Source organism: Protopterus annectens, chromosome 6.part0, assembly GCF_019279795.1.
Source record: "Protopterus annectens isolate FY-2018-M chromosome 6.part0, PAN1.0, whole genome shotgun sequence".
NCBI classification, from domain to species: Eukaryota; Metazoa; Chordata; order Ceratodontiformes; family Protopteridae; genus Protopterus; species Protopterus annectens.
The window spans coordinates 381,085,027-381,101,142 of NC_056737.1; the positions used below are offsets into that span (position 1 = coordinate 381,085,027).

The following is a 16,116-nucleotide window of genomic DNA, read 5'->3' on the forward strand; positions in this document are numbered from 1 at the left end:
CCAAATATTACATTTTAACAACTTTCTGACAGTACCCAAAAAATCAAAACTTCTTATACATACTGACAGATGACTAGGTGAAAATGACCAATAAACCAACAGTGAGCAATATACTCCGTTAGGCACATCTCAGCTGACATCTGAGTAGCAGTGTAAGACCAGTATTATCCTTATGCAAATAATCCTTTAACTGCCTGGAAAATTAGGCCAGATGATGACTGCCTTTGAGAAACTAGAAATCCAAAATAGCGCTACAAATGTCCTTTCTGAAAAAAAAAGTCTTTTGTGAATAGTGGTGAAACAGAACTTTATATTCTTTTCTGTGTGGATATTTATTAAAAATGTATTTAATATAAGAAATTAACAAAAATCACTGCCAGCGCATTCACTTTACTTGATAAAACATCATTTTCTAAGTTTGGAAGTAGATCTTTTCATACCATTTTTGTGTGTTTGGTCTATCCATTACATTTTCTGTCATTTTTCCTTCCTGAAGTGAACAAAGTTTCAAGTTCACTCCTGGAATATAATTCTTGGGTTTCCCAATTTTACCAGCATGCATAAGTGATAAAGACCATTCAGTGAGAAGGTAATTCAAGTATTGAGTTGTCAGTGCTGTTCTGCAGTACTCTTTTAGCAATAAATTATTTTTTTGGAATAACTGGGACCTGCCCAACCAAAGTCAGTATATGAAGAAAGTTGTGTAATGGCTTCTGATGTCAGCAATAGCAGTTTTTCTTGGAGTACATCCACCACTCTTTCAAAGTTAATTCTTTAACAAAGGAGGTGTCATGTCCTTAAACCATATCTTACAATTGTAGTTTCTACTGTCCAGTTTGCAAAATTATGTTTCATCTGGCTCTGTGGTGTTCTCACCATCACTGGCAACAAGGACTTCTCTGTTTTCATATGTCCAGAAACCATTAAGATCAATAAGGATACTGACAACTGTTTCCCCTTGGCCACTGTTGATTAAATCCTGAAGAGTTATTTTGTATGGATCTCTGGGTTTAACCATGTCAAATATTTCGTCCTACAAAAGAACACATAAAATGTTACATAAATAAACTTGTTTTCATGTATTTAGTATTTTACATAGCGTATAATTAAATTGTTAAACTTTAACAAAGTTCTTCAGCTTCTTAAGTCAGGTACCAGCAACACAACTGAAAATTATTTTGGATTTTTTTTAAGTATTCATTATAAGTATCAACATTATTCAGAAAAGCAAGAAGTTGTACATAATTTTCTAGAATTTGTAACTGTGTGAATTTTTTTTCTTGGCCTGTAACAAATGACTTCAGATCCTCTGCATCTTTGGTAGCACTGTTCTGCCTGGAGCCACCACACCGGTGGAGGCATTTCCCTAGAAACATCTCTTTGACAAGTGAGTCCATCCTTCCAAACTGGAAAACCTCCTAGTGACTGGACTAAAAATGTCCCTCTGACTGCTGAGTACAGCGGGGTTGCAGGGGCTACCGTCCTACAGCAAGGTAAGTCTTTCTTTTAGCCCGACTTGTTCTCAGAAGCATTGGGTTACGTCATGTAGAAGGCATGCAACGAATCCCATCGATGTGATGATATGCCCCTTATTTGTCTACCCACTTAACCATGTGGCTAACATCTGTGCCACGGCTACAGTTTCACCACTGGAGCTCATGTTCTGGGTGTATTCCTAGCACAACCAAAACCATCTCCCTGGAAGAAGCAGGTAGGCCTGTTTCTTTAATGCTCTCCCTCTCTCCATCACTTGGCTGCTAACTGAACCCAAGCTGTCTGGGTCACTATCAGCACATCATCCCTCTATGCCACAGAGTTGGCATAATCTCCATCTTTAAGAACTGCTACTATATAGTATATGTAATATTTTACTCCCGTGTGCTAAAAACATGCACTGTTTAAAAAAGAGAGGAGAAATCAGAGACAAAGTTAAGGTCAACCTAGAGCCATGAACTTTTTTTCATTTGTGCCTACTAGCAGTGTGTTAAATGCCTCAGTGTTGGGAGGTGACCAAGCAGAGCTGCAAAATAGGTTCATAAGTAGATACTAGGCTAGTGGCCCTAGGGCCTATATAAGCCTAGCCAAACAGGTACCCTAGCTTTCACCACACAAGAAAATTATTTTCCTGTGTCCCTGTCAAGCAAAGCCACACAGGTGATCACTGGGGCAAATTTCCTATTTCCCATCCAATTATCAATATTTTTCTTGAAGAGTGCTAATGAGGAGCTTTATTTGATATAAATAGGTAGTTTATTCCAGAGTATGGGAAGTCTCTGAGACAGGAATCTATCCCTCCAGCATGTTCTGTTTACTGTGGTGACAAGGTTTAGGTCCCTAGAGTGTGTAGCTCAGATGGATTGGGATTTCTTTAAGTGGAGCATATCCAACAGCTCTGGGTTTGACAAAGCTTTGTATGTTAGGCAGAAATCGCCTCTGAGTGGCGATATGCGATGGAGTAAAGCTGGAGTTTTTTGAGACGGTCTGCATAGGGCATCTGTTTGAGGCCAGTAATTCTCTTTGTGAGGTATTTCTGTGGCCTTTCCAGTTGTTATAGCTGCCTTGTGAGGTACATACCAAAAGGGGTGTTGTACTCTATAATGGGTCTAATGAGTGACGAGTAGAGGAGGAACAATGACCTCTTTCTTCCTGGATGAGAAACCTTTTGTGATGAGGTGTGCCACGTAAAAGGATTTCCTGCCTACTGTGGTGATGCGATTATCACAGGAAAGACTACTGTACACCTGTGTCCCAAGGTCTCTTATCACACTTTCGGTGTTAAGTAGACTACCACTTATGTGGTAGCTCATGGGTACAGCGTTTTTACCAAAGGGGATGACAATGCACTTTTTGGCACTGAGCTTGAGGCTATGGCTTTGACACCAGACATATGTCTCATTGAGGCCCTTTTGTAGGATATCCACATTGTTAGGAGTTTCGATTATGGCTCCTGGTTTGCAGTCATCTGCAAACTTCGTTAGCCAAAGACCTTCTGTGTTAGCCTGTACTTCAGAAAAGTAGATACAAAATAGGAGAGGATCCAGGACTGAACCCTGTGGTACTCCACTTGTCACTGGTCTGAAGTCAGATTTAGAGTCTGCTACTTTCACAGTGTGGGTTCTGACCGTTCTGTCAGTGAACTGGCTGGCAACCTATCTTGTGACATAGGGATTTACACCTAGTTTAGTGAGTTTATCTATAATTCCAGAGTGGGGGATGGTGTCAAAAGCCTTGGCGAGATCTATATAGGCTGTGTGAACCACCTTACCCTCGTCTACGGCTTTGGTAACTGCTTCAAAGAAGTCTATCAGGTTTAGGAGACATGATCTGCCTTTTACAAACTCGAACTGGGTGGGGTCCAGAGTTTGGAGATTACCACTGTCTTTGTTTAAGTTCCATGATGATGCGTTCCATGGGCTTGCAGACCAGGCTCATTAGGCTAATGGGGTGGTAGTTCCCGAGGACCGTGGTGGCTCCCCCTTTGTGGAGTGGGATAACAGTCACTGTGCGCCATTCAGTGGGCATAAAGCCTGAGGTGAGGCTATGACTGAACATGGTGCTTAGGTGGGGGTGCCAGTTCATTTGGTATTTCGTGTAGAATGGAGCCTGTGATGTTGTCAGGTCCCATGGATGCTGTGCTCTTGGCTTTGGAGAGTGTGGCTTTTACTTGTGCAGCCGTGATTACAGGAACTTTGCATTCTTCTGGTATAGAGATGGGCCCTTTAGGGAGTGAGAGGGGGGTAAAGTTAGCACTAAACCTATCTGCCAGGATGATGGCAATATCAGTTGGTTCTGTATATTTAGTGCCATTGTGCTGTAACTCAGAGCAGATGTGAGGGTTGCCATTGAGATTCTTGACAAAGCTATAGAATGCTTTGTGGCTGTCTTTAGAATCAGTGATGATTTTGTTTTCGTAACTAGCTTTGGAGGATTTTAAGAGAGATCTCAGCTTCTTACTGAGGCTGACCAGGGAGTTCCTCCAATCATGGGATTTTACTCCTTTTTGCAACAGTTTCTTTCTTCTGTTGTAGAGTTTGTTTATGGCAAGAGACCACTAGATTGGTTTTCATTTTTTGGAGGATAGCATCTTGGTTCTGTTAGGGATAGCACGATCCATGCACGCGTGTAAGTGCTTATAAATTGCATTTGTGTGGGATTCAGCAGTCATATGTCCATCTGCATGGGTGTCATGAAGTTTGGCATTTCTGTCTTATGAAGCGTGAAGTTGGCTTTGGAGAAATTTTTTACGGTGGTTTCCCTAATGGGGGAGGGGGTGGGATGTGGATGTCTAGGGTGATTAGCTTGTGGTTGGATCTGACCAATGAGGAATTGACCTCTGGTGTGGAACACCAGTCACCCCCTTGTGGTTGGATCTGACCAGTGTGGAACACCAGTCACCCATGTTGGTAATGACCAGGTCTAGGATATTGCTGTACCTGGTGGGGGTGTGGATAAGTTGATCCAAGGCGTTGGAATTTATGAATTCCAGAAAATGTTGAGCAAAAGAGTTGGTACATGAGTAGTTTTTCCAGTTAATGGTGGGGTAGTTGAAATTGCCTATTATTATGGTGTTGGGTTGTACCCTAATATTTTCCAGTGTATCAAGAAATGAGGAGTGGGAATCCTGGGACATGGTGGGGGATCTGTAGCAAGTTACAATTTGGACTGCAGTCTTGCCCAGAGTTAGTTACACTTGGATAATCTCGGATGCATTATGGTTAGCAACTAGCCTGGAGGTGTGGATATCCTTAATGAATAGGGACACACCTCCGCCTTTAGTGTTTCGGTCTAGGTTAGGTGGCCGAAAGGTGTGGTATGAATTATAGCCTGGTAATGCAGGGGTGCTCTCTACAGCCTTGAACCAGGTCTCTGTCACTGCACAGATGTCGATGTTCTCCATTTTAAGGAGTGCCTTGAGTGAATGCATTTTGAGGTTTAGACTTCTAACATTGAGCAGCCTTACCCTCAGATTTTGCATGCTTGTACCTGTCACGGTGGTGAATTTGTCATTTGAACCTTGCCTAAAAAAGGCACTATAGGGGTGGCAAGAGCCTTAGCCAATATCTGGAATCCCAGGGGTGGCAGGTCATCTCTAGAAAAGCATCGTGGTCTGTCGATCATGTCATCCCAGGCAGACAGATACTGGATCCCCCTTAGAATGACAACAGAAGCTTAGCCAATTGTTGCAGTCAATCATTTTGTCCTTGTACTGTGGCATCATTCTGGGTGATGGCAGGATGCTACTCAGGGCTAGGGTCATGCCTGTCTGGGCTACAAGATCGGAGAGCTCCTCCATGTCTCTTTTCATGCAGTCCAGGGAGGTACATCTCAGGTCATTCACACCAACATGGGCAATGACAGAGTCATATTTGTACTTGTTGTGGAGTGACCTGAGTGTGTGCGTTATGTGGCAGATCCTAGCACCCAACAGGCAGCTGACAGTAACGTTCTCCTTGTTTGGCCTGGTGAGTGGAACATCAGTGTGCCTGACTATAGAGTCACCTATGACTACAGTGTTGGGTACGTTTTTGTGCCATATGGGCTGTGGTTGAGTGGCACACTGAGTTTGTGGGCTATGTGCCATTTGGGTTGTGTTGGGGGGTGGAGGTTGCTTGTGTTTCTGCTTTGGAGGTCTCTGTTGCTTGAGCAGATTATTATTGAGAGTCTCTGCAAATATAGGTGTGTGTTTTGTGTTGCTATGTGTGTGTTTTGGTGGTGTAGGTTTTGAGAGACTATGTGATGAGTGTGGTGTGGTACAAGTGTTTACCTACTCCTCTTGACTGTCTAGTCCAGTCTTGGGTGAAAAGAGCTTTGCTTCCAGTTTGGCTATATAAGTACATCTCTCACAGGTTGTAGTGTTGGGTGGTAGGAGGAGAGGGTTGGCTGTGTACATGAGGCAACTGCTGCATTGCCCCAAGATGCCCAGATTCATCAGGTAGACAGGAGAAAACACCAGCAGCTGACCCTTAGACTTGCCTGGATAGGTGCTTATTAAGTACTAAAAACTGTTTCCTCTAGACAAGTGTTGAAAGTTGAGTGCTGAAGTAATTTGCAGCTTATTTAGTGCTTACTGAGCCCCGTTCCAGCAGTCTTCGATCAGACAAGTTCTAACTGCACACTTCTGGAACTAGGGTGCAGGGGAACCTTCTCCAAAAAAATGGTCTGGATTAGTGCTCAAGTTATACAAACAAAGCTAGATTCAGCAGGTCTGAATTTAGTCTATGGTACAGCAAACAAGGCATACCAATTTCAGAAAGAAACAGTTCAAATAAGCAGGCACAATAAGCCTTTAACCAGAAACTCCCAGCTCAGAAGGGCAGAATCTACCCTCTCCTCCCACAAGAGTGCAGACCACACCTTCTTAATGTAAAATAACTGGCCCAAAGCCCAAGTGCTTAAACCAGAACTAATACACTTTTAGAATAACAGACACTAAGCCTTCAATCAGCAACTCCCAACTTAGAAGGATGTAAACTACCTGTCCTGCCACAACAGTGCAGACCACAAACCTTCTTAATGTAAAACAACTGATCTGAAGCCCAAGTGCTTCAATCAAAGGCTTAGAATAATGGTTATACTTTAATCAGGCTACTACCAAGCAGTAATAAATGCAGCAGAATAAATGCAATAAAGTAGGAAGAAACACAAATACAGTAAAAGCACATGAATAAAGTGCATTTTTATATAACACTAGAAAATGAGCAAATTGATTTAAACAAATTACCCAATTAACCTGTAAAAAAGCTCAAAACCGAGGCCATTTCCAGCAGTATTCAATCAGACAAGTTCTAACTGCACACTCCTACCACTAGAGTGCAGGGGAACCTTCTCCAAAAAAGATGTCCTGGATTAGTGCTCAAGTTATACAAACAAAGCTAGATTCAGCATGCCTGAATCTAGTCTATGCTACAGCAAACAAGGTGCACCAATTTCAGAAAGAAACAGTTCAAATAAGTAGGCACAATAATATTTTAACTAGAAATTCCCAGCTCAGAAGGGCAGAATCTAGCCTCTCCTCCCACAACGGTGCAGACCACAAACCTTCTTAATGTAAAATAACTGGCCTGAAGCCCAAGTGCTTAAACCAGAACTAATACACTTTTAGAATAACAGACACTGAGCCTTCAATCAGCAATCCCCAACTTAGAAGGATGTAAGCTACCTGTCCTGCCACAACAGCGCAGACCACAAACCTTCTTAATGTAAAATAACTGGCCTGAAGCCCAAGTGCTTAAACCAGAACTAATACACTTTTAGAATGACAGACACTGAACCTTCAATCAGCAATTCCCAACTTAGAAGGATGTAAGCTACCTGTCCTGTCACAACAGTGCAGACCACAAACCTTCTTAATGTAAAACAACTGGTCTGAAGCCCAAGTGCTTAAACCAAAAGGCTTAGAATAACAGTTACAATTTAATCAGGCTACTACCAAGCAGTAATAAATGTAGCAGAATAAATACAATTGAGTACTTTTAAGAAGAGGCAAAAGCAAAATAACGTGCATTTTTTTAATAAAGTGCAAGGGCAGAAAAAGGAGGAGCAGAAGAAAAATTCAAGTTTAAGAACTTAAGTGGGCTGGCCTTCACAAATATTCTCTCTGTATTAAGTAGAGTGAACACCAGACTGGGAGGGGTGTCCCAGGATCAAATTTACTGTAGGGGCGGGCAACTGCAAAGCCACCAACTATAACAACACTACAAGAATAGGGTAGGATGGAGGGGGAAAAAAAGTTTCAGGACAGATGAGAAACATAAAACAATGCCAGAAATATATAAAATAATTCAGTCAGGCAAAAAAAATAATTCAGTCAGGCAAAATTAAGACATGCAGAACTCTGAAACTTAAAATGCCAAGAAAAATACTTATCAATCAGCTTTATATTTCTAGATTGTTTGAGAATCACACCAGCCAGAACACCAGAAGTTTCCAACAGTGTAATAAGTTAAGATAGCCCGAAATAGCAACACTTATGAAACCACTGAATCTGCCCTCACTGAATGTACCCCCTCCTCAATGTAGTGGAATATCGGAGTTGGTATATTGAAGTAGTGGGGGGTGCAGAGGGGCTTGCCCTAACCATAAAAAGGATTAGTACATGTCCCTCTTTATGCAGAGAAGCTGTTATTTTTGGTGTTGGAATCTTGCAACCAAACACAAAAAAATGCCAAATGGCCTAAGATCTGAGGAAAAAAAAAGTTTCTTGGGTTTCCTCTAGTAGTCGCATGAAACATTTATTTTGTATCTAAAATGCTTCGATATTACATGAAGCAACAGAATCTACTCAAACTCCACAAGGATGAGTATAAAGTGAAGCTCGGACATTTACGTTAGCTATTAACTACCATTTATCCTGAAAAATCTCTAATTTCTGAAAAAAATATGACTCATTTTGGACATTTTAAAAACGAGAACCAAGCACAAGCTTGCCAGCACTAAAAACATTTGCAAAACGTCAAAGACAGCGGTCAGACACTAGACATCCATCAGAATCAAAATCATGTCATCAAAATGTTTTCAAAAAGTAGTAAACACATTTAAAATTGCAAAGTAAAGCAGTGACTTCTTTTTCTTGCTCAGTTACATTTTTTCACAGTTAAGCCACTTAAATGGGCTGCTCAATATGGCACACACATCAAGTGCTGCTTGATATTTTACGTAGTAAGGTTATAGCTGAAAAAAGGGAAACAGTGGGTTCAGTATACCTACCTTAAATAAACAATAACAACAATACCAACAGAAAGGTTAGACTGTGACACATACAGGTTAGTCACTGAAGTACATGGCAGTGCAGGAGACGTAACAGACAAAATGCATGTACAACTAGCCACCTGTGGGGCAAAGCTAACAATGCACTTCAATTTGTTGGTGTTGCACGTGAGTTACTAACAGAACTGAGAAGGATTTTTGTACAGTTCATTAGACACCACAGATATGCACATTTTATGGTACATATTTCATAAATGTAATCTAAGACCTGTTGTTGTAAATCCCTTAACTCAAGGATGATTTTTTTTTACTAGTATTAGAAAACAAATCCATCCACAAAACTGCAGACGTCATATATGACAGTAGTCTGCTAATTGTGGTTTCTTTCCTTTTTCTTCCTATATGCTCTCCTTTTCATTTTAAAAGCAAGACTTTCTTCTTCCAACACACAGAGATCAACTGATGGCAGGACCTGCAGACTAGAACTATCATATCTACTTTTTTACACACTCAGTGCCTTTGTATACTATTTCCTGTGACAATCACAGGATCTCTGGCCACGAGTGAGCTGGGAGTAGAAAACCTGTTCTAAAAGTATAGAGTTGGGCATAGCAGTAAACTCTTCATTGCAGAAAGCTAAAATTTGGCAACAGTGGCACAGCTAGAACATGGATGCTAATGTAATATTCTCTGTACTCATCAGTTATGTCCCTCCAGGCAATGTCAGAAAGTCATTTGGGTTTCACATTCATAACTACAGGGATTATAACTAAATAGTATAGCTGTACCTTATGTATTTTCTCTAGTCATAGTTGATGAAGACATGCCAAATCAGTTTCCTATACTCCTCTTATACTGAATTTCACTATCTATGTTTTCTACTAAAAAGTGGTGGTTACTAAGGTATGTGAATGACAAAGTGACTACAGGGTCTTTTTCCATCCATGATGAATTGTGGAGGTTCATCTCTAATGCCTCTTTCAGACTGACAAAGCACCCTAGTCTCACACTGATTGAATAAGACACCTTGACTTTGTTAAGCTACTAGTGGAACTAACCTTATATGCAAGAATGTCACAGGGATCAGTATTCTGAATGTCAGCAAAATGCAGTAAAAGCTTCTGAATATAGATATCTAAAACTGAAGAACCCTCCAGACATTCTGTAGTCTATAAAGTTCAGCAAATCACTGTTCTCTGGGAACCTGGACAACTGCTAGAAAGATGCAGAATATTGGGGTGAGTATACCCCTTGCTCAAATTCTGAATGGCACCATCTTTGAATAACTCACATTCATTTATACATGCAAAATCCTCCAGACTTTGAAACTTGTAGAGCAGCAAAATGTCATCAGTATGGTCTACAAAAGTATTTTCAATGATGGCTTTAAAGGCTTCTCTATGTTCAGTAAATGTTGTTCTTGATTTTTTTTTTTTTTTTGCATCTGCCATTTGTTCAGCAAGTGCTGGTATGAATCCATAACAGAATTACAAGAAGATTTTTTTCAACAGTGATAAGTAGAATGTGTAAAATAATATGGGGAAAATATTTCCCTTCAATGGCAATACTTCAATAATTTCACACGTCGAGTTGAGGAAAGTAATAATGCCGGCATTTTTCATCAGCTGGAATTTCCTTGCCATTTCAAATTAGGATAAGTTACTACAATGTCAGTACTAGTTCCTTGCTTCCAGTCTTACATTTTCAGCCGGTATAGCATTTGGTGCTAGACCTTAACTCTTCTTGCCGTTTTTGATGACAGATCTTATTTGTTCAGAAGTAGAAAGATCAGAAAAAGATTATTTTACAGGAATAGATTTTATAGTGGTATGCATTACTGAGGACTACTTAAAAGTGCCTTGTTAGTCCATTGTCTAAATGTCCATGAATGCATTAACATTTTCAGAATCTAAACTCGTGTTGTACCTTAAAGAAAGGGCGACATGGAAATATTTCCCTACCTTCAAATTAGCTAAATTTGTTTCAACAAAAATGCTTTCATTTATGACACTAACTTTACTAAATACGTTTTTTTTCCCCATAGTAATCTTAAGTCTTTAATTATCACATAAACTTTATACAGTAATCACTGAATAATACTTCTGTTTTGTATTCTAATGCCTTCCAGAGGCATTAACTGATATGGGTCCTTGAATGACTTCAATTTGTTTAGAAGTATTACTACATCTTGATATCAAAGGGGAACTGGGAAAAGACAACTATAACCCTAAATAACATTTGTAATGTGAAAGACACCACAGGTTATGTGTCATTACTCAGTTGTACCTTCTTGGCTTTCTCTTTCCATTGTGTGTTTCTGAACAAGCAGCAAGAACAGACTGCTTTCACTGCCAAGGAACTTGCAAGAAGTATCAATGATAGCGCTGCACTTAGTGAGGTAAGAAGATCTGACAAAGTTACACCTTAAAGTGTTTTTTTAAAGAAAAACCTTCACAGGAAAGCTAAATTAATAATGGCAGTTTTGCCATCAAGAACAAATTCAGTTATCTTACTTATATCAAGGAACCTATCCCAATGCGCCACCTCAAAAAAGCAACAGTTAGTATGCCACTTTCATTACCATAAATGCCCCACATTTTATCCTTTCATCTCTAATCTCCACATAAACATTAAATCTTCCCTTCAGCCAGGTTATCTTTAATCTTCTGTTTTGGCTACCCATGGGTAGTGCTGAATACAAGAACCACAAACAGATCATCATATGGTAGAGTTAGGGTGTTTTTACTCCTAGCTACTCATCCTCCCACAGAAAACTGTTAGGTATACCACTGTAACAAAGCCAGCAATGACAGCTGAAATGAGCACATGAGCACATATTTTTTACACCCCCAACCAGCTACAATACACAGTGCTGCTTGGCAGGTCAAAAACCTTGACCTCGTCTTCCTTATTGCATTGTCATTCAAACTCCCTACTCAACTGCCACAAAACCAACCTGAACTGCCTATCCCCAAGATGGGCAAATGCAGCTTTGCTGTTCACTTCTGCCCAGCTCCTCTACCACCCAGGACTTATTAGCCAAACCTGAGTCACTGGGGCTGCAGTCAGGACTCAGTCTCTCTCAGCCATGGAGCTGGAAAAATACCACAACATTTAACAGTGAAAAGGATGTCAAAGAAAAGTTGTATAAGAAAACTGAAAAATTATAACCACTGCCAAAATAAGAAAAAAAAAAGATAATTCTTGGAGATGATGGTGTTACAGGTGGATGTAACTTTGATTTCTAGAACAGAACAGTCAAGAATGAGGAGCTAGTAAGAAACTCCACTGGCTAACTACTACTCAATAAGTGTATGATGCAAGGTCTGCCATTAAGAACATTTGCTTCAGACACAGTAATAAATATAAAGACTACATGGACATGCACAATTGATTTAAGCACTGGCATCTTCTTGACTCTTTCAAAGCTCAAGATCAAAAGAATGTCTACATCACAAAGCCTAAAATTGGTTAATGAGAAATGACCTCACAATATCAGACTTATGAACATTCAGTTTGCTAAGACACAGTGAAGGCAGCCACACTCACAGCACAGTAAACTTGGCTCTGCATCCCTTACAGACTCTGGTTCAAGAAATATATCTATGATATTAGCAGCTGATGATGCCATTGTGGGAGGAATTCAAAACGACCTTCCATTCAGTAAGTGCTGGACTCATTTACTGTACTACTTACATCACCAGGATTGTTATGATAAAAAAATGACACTGTACTTTAAGACCTTAATGGAAGAGAGCTCAGTGGACCTCACAAGATGACATCTCATGCTGACAAATCATAGAAGAAGGTCATCAAGAAACATGCAATATTCTGTAAATTAATATTATACAACATATGAAGTAACAAGACATTTTTCATGTTAAGAAAAACAAACTCTGCTTCTCTAAGTTCCTCTCTAAAACATCTACAAGGTTACTTCTAATTAAATATGGCCCAAGAGTCCTTACTACAATCTCTAATATGAAAGCTGAGAGAAAATCCTTTAGTATTTTCTTATCTATCATGTCATTCTTCACTATTTTCTAGACAATTAACCAGCATTACTATGTATTTGTCATTTAATGAGTAAATTAGTGAACTAGACCAAATCTACCATTTTTAGCCACAGTCTAGTCCCTTCTGTCCATTCAGCCATCCATTCTCTAAACTGCTTTTGCAGGGGACAGTACAGTGGTAGCAAGTAAACCAGCAACAGCCTCTGGCTCCTTCTGGGGGGTGCAAAGGCATTCCCAGGCCAGCTGAGAGATATGAGTGCTTAGGAGGTATCTGTGAAGTAGGTAAAGACCTTAACCATTATGCCAACTCCACCCTTCCTCTCTGTTATCCTTTTCCAGGGTCTGTATTTCCAGAGTTTAACTTTTTGATAACTGGCCTATCATGCATCAGCTGTCTTGATCTAACAACCTTGGACTCCCAACCAGCTAGGATTACAGATGCATGCCACAACACCTAGCCATATCTGCTCTACATGCCAGACTAACTCAGCTCACTCCTCTTGATCCTCAGCAAATGTGTTTGCCTTCCATGACACAATCTAGTTACAATAATACAGAAAGAAATAAAACTAATATATAGACAGTATGTGGATACATATATATAGGTAAACAGATGTGCACTCAAGTAAATAGCATTTGTACAATATAACAGCTATAGAAAAGAAACACATTAGTTATGTAAAATGTAAATTGCATCCTCATTTTACCTCACTGAATAGGAAATATTTAATGGTATGTAAATGAAAGGTGTGGACTAAGTATAATAACAGATCTTTAAGGTGGAGGTATGCATTTGTTAAATTCTAGGACTGATGTTTTAGGCATTAGGACTGTTTGGCTGCCAGTTAGGGCCTCAGATGGAAAAATTAGTAGATTTGTCTCAGCAAGCCTTTCTGAAAAAAGGCTGTCAAGAGGAGGAAAATCTAGCCCCCCCCCCCCCTCAGAAAATTGCAGGTCTTTTGGGTTAAGTTTTAAAGGTACTGGAAAAGTCAGGCAGTCAACTTTAGGGCATGAAGCATGAGATAACATTTGGCTGAAATGTGAGAGAGCGACATCTTAAAGGGTCACAGACGGAGAGGGTTTCTGCAGGGGAAACCGTGTTTTTCTGTGCCACAAGGGAGTTATCAGAATGACCTTGGACTTGAGTGTTTTTACTTTTCTAGATGAATTTTGCCATTAAAAGAAATGTGATAAAATCATATAGTTGCCTACTGGCCATTTGTGAGGTAGTGTTTCCTTGGCCTGAACCCTTAAGAAGGGCAACTAGGGAGGAAAACATGGGACTCTTGCAACTTTCTTGGAATGAAAAAAAGATCATATTCTGCAATGACCCCACAGCAGAAAAATCTTTTTTGTCATTAATGGACACAGTATTTATGAGGCAAGACAAGGGACAGGCTTGTAGCCTGCCAAAAGAGAATTATCCTTCCCTGTTAATATGGATTGTTTATTAAGAAGCAGTGTGTGATGTGATGGCTCACTTTCATACTCTCACTGCCCCTAAACAGTGGGATAGGAATACATTCCTCCCAGTTTGTTGATAAACCACACACAAGCCATATTTGTCTAATGGAATGAAGAGGAAACTCTAAAATACAGAGTTCTGTAAAGTCAACATTAATATAAACTACAGTTGTGTGCACTTACCATAAATGTAGACGTTCAAGTGTTTTTACTGTTGCAGTCCCAACTGATGGGATTTCCCACCATGGAAGTCTATTGACTACCACAGAATTTTCTCCTCCTCCTGAAGCCAGTGGACACCCTGATTGATGTCAAGACATCTGACTATAAAAAGAGTCAGCCGACATCAAAACCTCAGTACTTTCATGCCCCCTAACTGGACCCTAAGGTCAAGAACCTAAGCTCAGAAACTCCAGAGTATGGACTGAGTAGAAGGGAACAACCTAGAACTAGAGAGGACAAGAGGGGAAGAAGGAAAGGAAAGAATACTGCAACAGTGAATACACTCAAACATCTAAATTTATGGTAAGTGCACACAACTGTACTATGTTTTTATGGTCTGTGCGTTTCACTGTTGCAGACCTAACTGATGGGATGACTCCCAAAGCTAAAAGGAGGGTGGATGGAAAGTTTATAGAGATGAAGGGATGCCCTACAGGATGGCAGTGGCAAACCCTGCTCTGGACTTGGAGAAGGTTGGAAGGTGATATTTGGTAAAGGTTTGTACAGAGGACCAAGCCTTTAAGAAAGACTGTAGATGTAGCAGTAGCCCTAGTGGAGTGAGATCTCTCAAAGTCTGGTGGCTGCTTTTCATGGTGGGTTGTAGGGAAAGAAGATACAGTGCGAGATCCATTTGAGACTGACTGACTGTTTAGAAACTGGTCTCTCTTAACAGCTACAGACAAAGGTCACAAAAAGCTGATTAGACTTCCTGACATTGTTTTGTCCAAGTAGTAACACAGTTGCCTATGCATCCAATGTATGGAAGATTTTTCTCTCTTGTTTTGAGGGTTAGGAAAGACGTTAGGCAAGTGGATAGTGTGGTTTAAAGAGATCTCTGTAACCACTTTAGGCACAAAGAAAGGGTTGGTCCTAAGACAGACTCTGTCAGGGTGAAAAATGATGAAAGGTTCCACACCCATAAGGGCCTGAAGCTCTGAAACCTTTCTAGCTGAAGTAATGACTAGCAGAAAGGTTATCTTCTCGGTCAGGAATTTATGTTTGCAGAGGTAGCTGGCTTGAAAGGCAGAAGGGTGAGCTTCCTCAGAATAAAATTGAGATCCCATGGGGGAACATGAGGTTTTCTTGGGGGTCTAATGTGAATAACCCCTCTCAGGATCTGCTTGACGAGAAGATGGGAGAAGAGAGGGGACTGAGTAGGCAGATAACCAGAAATTGCTGAACTGTGAATTTTAATACAGAAATAAGAAAGTCCTTTGTCAAAAAGTCCTGATAAGTATGCAAGAATCAGCGGCATTTGACCCTGAACAGGTCTTTGTCCCTTTTGTCTGGACCATATACTGAATCTCCTCCATTTGGAGCAGTAAGATTTTCTTGTGCTAGGTCTCCTGGGTTCTTTAAGAATGTCCAGGAACTGTTTGTCGAGGGATGTGCCCCTCCAGGGGGTCGAGGTATCACTCAAGCTGTCAATCTGAGAGTGTTCAGGTTGGGATGTATGATGGTGCCCTTGTTTGTGTTAATAAGTCCACTCACTGGGGCAGCAACCATGGTTCCTTCCTGCTTAGACTGAGCATTAAGAAGATACCAGTGTTGCCCTGAACAAACTGGGGCTACAAAATAACTCTTGGCCTTTCTTCCCTTATCTTCAGTAGTAGCCTGGGGAGCAAGGGTATTGGAGGGGAAGGCATAGAGGAAATGGCCTGTCCAAGGGAAGGAAAAGGCATCTGTCTTCCAGGCTGACCTTGTTTTG

The 16,116-nt window shown here is 40.5% G+C and overlaps 1 protein-coding gene across 2 annotated transcripts in view; it reads right to left on the minus strand.

Moving 5' to 3' along the window:
• Positions 1-329: 329 nt before the first annotated feature.
• Positions 330-16,116, minus strand: part of PPP2R3C (protein phosphatase 2 regulatory subunit B''gamma) — a 912,006-nt gene continuing 896,219 nt past the window's right edge. For both annotated transcript variants that reach the window (XM_044074122.1, XM_044074123.1), the window contains one exon: positions 330-1,033. In XM_044074122.1, coding sequence (XP_043930057.1) covers positions 845-1,033 — 189 coding nt within the window. In that variant the 3' untranslated portion in view covers positions 330-844. The remainder of the gene's footprint in view (positions 1,034-16,116) is intronic.